Below are 2,305 nucleotides of genomic sequence, written 5' to 3' on the forward strand. Positions count from 1 at the left end.
AAAAAAAAAAAAAAAAAAAAAAAATATATATATATATAATATCCAATCCCTTCACAGTTTTTCTTTTCTACTGTTTTTCCAGGTTTGATGTTGCTGGGTCCGGGTCATGCTTGAAGCGTTACTCTGATCCATCTTTGTTGAAGTCGTCTACTCCATCAAAACTCATCAAAGATGAGAGACCACGTAAATCAAAGGTATTCATGTATGCTGGTTTTACTATGCTGCCCCACTCTGCATCTGAAGTGCATATTTTTTGGTATTACTTATGATCAAATATTTTCTCAACTCACAGAAGAAAGGATCTCACACAACTGGTAAAGAGGCATCTGGGGATTCACGGACATCACATGCCAAGTGAGCACTCATGCTCTATATCTACTTCTGTTTCTGTCCTAATTCCTATGTCTTAACTTCTTTATGATCGGCACTTTGATTTGGTGGCACGACCTACTCTTTGGATTGTACAGGTTGCATCAGCTATTCTTTTTGGAGCATGTTGAGAACGAACAGGAAAATCCTGAATTCCATGTGAGGCTGAAGAGGAGGCAGTTGAATGGACCGCCATTTAACGCAAGCTCCGGGACAAGTTACATGGAGAAATTCCTCAAGAATTCGTCGCCGTATTGTGAAAGAGTTCATGGGACTCTGGATCAGTCATCTCCGGCAATCGAAACTGAAGTTACAGTATGCAGCGTACGAGAAGAGTTACAAACACCTTCCCTAGTTTATCCAAACAGTGGAGACACTAGCAAATACAATGAGATGGAGACTGAATCTATTGCTGATGATGAAAGACTTGAAATTCCGGTTAATGAGAAGTCTTTACCGAGCATAAAGGGAGGACCAGATATTTGTTTAGAAAGAAGCTCTTCTGTGAATTCGTGTTGCAAGGCGAACAATGAAACAGATACACCTGTTTCCATGGAGTCAGAAGCAAAGGAAGCAGACAGTGATGACATGGCTAGCTGTGACCTTGGATTTCCTGGATTTGGTCAGACGCAGATCTGTACTAATGCAGAGGTGACTCAAACTCTGTTGCACCACTCACCAAAGGAAGGAGAATCTTCTAGTCTTTTGTGCACTGATTTCGAGAGATCTTCTCTTGAAGGTAAGCCATATGAAGCTGAACAAACATCTTTCAGTTTGTCTTGTTATGAGAATCCTGCAAATCTTGCCGAAGATTCTGGAAGTCGTTTGGAGCTTCAGTCTAATATAGCAAATGCTGATAATATGGGGTTGAAATCATCTGAAGCTTGCGAAGTATTTGAAGACGGAAGAGATCCGATGCTTAATATTTCCCCTGAAACTCATCCAGAGCATCTGTTAAAGCTTACACAAGTGTCATACGACGCGTTCGAGGGTGGGACCAATGTTGATCATTCTCAACATGTTTTCAGTGTGGACACTGGTTCTGAGATATCTTTAAGTGCTTTAGTTGAAGACCAGTTCTCATCTATGACCAATCAAGAGGTAGAGCCTTTGGAACCCGAGGACATATCTTCTGAAGCTGGTCATTCGATTCCAGATAGCAAAAGCAGTTTAAAAGAAACACCATCAGCATTGGAGTCCGATTTTATTCTTCCAAATCCGTATATTATCACACTTGACGACTTGGAAAATAAAACCAACTCCCAAGACATATCTTCCACGAATCCTAAACAGTTTAAACATATTTCAACTTCTGAAATCAGTTCAGAAAATGGAACTCTGATGTCACATACTCCAAGAGAACTTCACACAGGATGCAGTAACCTCTCAGTCTCATCTTCTCGTGAAGACGTATTGGCCAATCCTGATCTGGCTGAGATATCTTCGCATTCTGGACAGGAGGATCCACAAACCATGTCTATAGTTGCAGATGATGATAGTAGTGCGCCTGAAGAACCAATTCCTGATACGCCAAGACTTGGTACTTGTTTTGCAGGTGATGTCGATCACGATAACCATACTGGCCTGAATAATAAGGCCGATACCATGCCCGAAATAGACTTGGAAACTATTAGTGAACCACAGGAGAATCTTTTAGGTACTGAAGAATGTCTTTCACCTGAGTATTGCTTACAGACACAGAACCAAGGGGAAGAGAGTCCATCAGAAACCGGGTCAGCAAATCCAATAACAGCATCAGTCGAGTCTCTTCCTACACAAAGTGGACCTGTTGGTGTTCAGGTTTCAACTTCAGAGGAAGCATTAACTTACAACGAAACGCTTTTCCCTTCAAGCATAGCAGAAATAGAAGCTCTTCATGCACCAAACCTGGAAACTTTCACATCATTAAATGATCATATCTCTGAGTCTGTTCTTT

At 41.2% G+C, this 2,305-nt stretch overlaps 1 protein-coding gene across 1 annotated transcript in view; it reads left to right on the plus strand.

Moving 5' to 3' along the window:
* The window catches only part of LOC104734130 (protein SCAR4-like), a gene marked incomplete at its 3' end in the record, with an annotated part of 3,661 nt that extends 1,357 nt beyond the window's left edge, over positions 1-2,304 (plus strand). Inside the window, exons 4-6 of the mRNA XM_019234424.1 lie at positions 83-194; positions 293-354; positions 468-2,304. Of these exons, the coding sequence (XP_019089969.1) occupies positions 83-194; positions 293-354; positions 468-2,304 (2,011 nt within the window). The remainder of the gene's footprint in view (positions 1-82; positions 195-292; positions 355-467) is intronic.

Source organism: Camelina sativa, chromosome 13, assembly GCF_000633955.1.
Source record: "Camelina sativa cultivar DH55 chromosome 13, Cs, whole genome shotgun sequence".
NCBI lineage: Eukaryota > Viridiplantae > Streptophyta > Magnoliopsida > Brassicales > Brassicaceae > Camelina > Camelina sativa.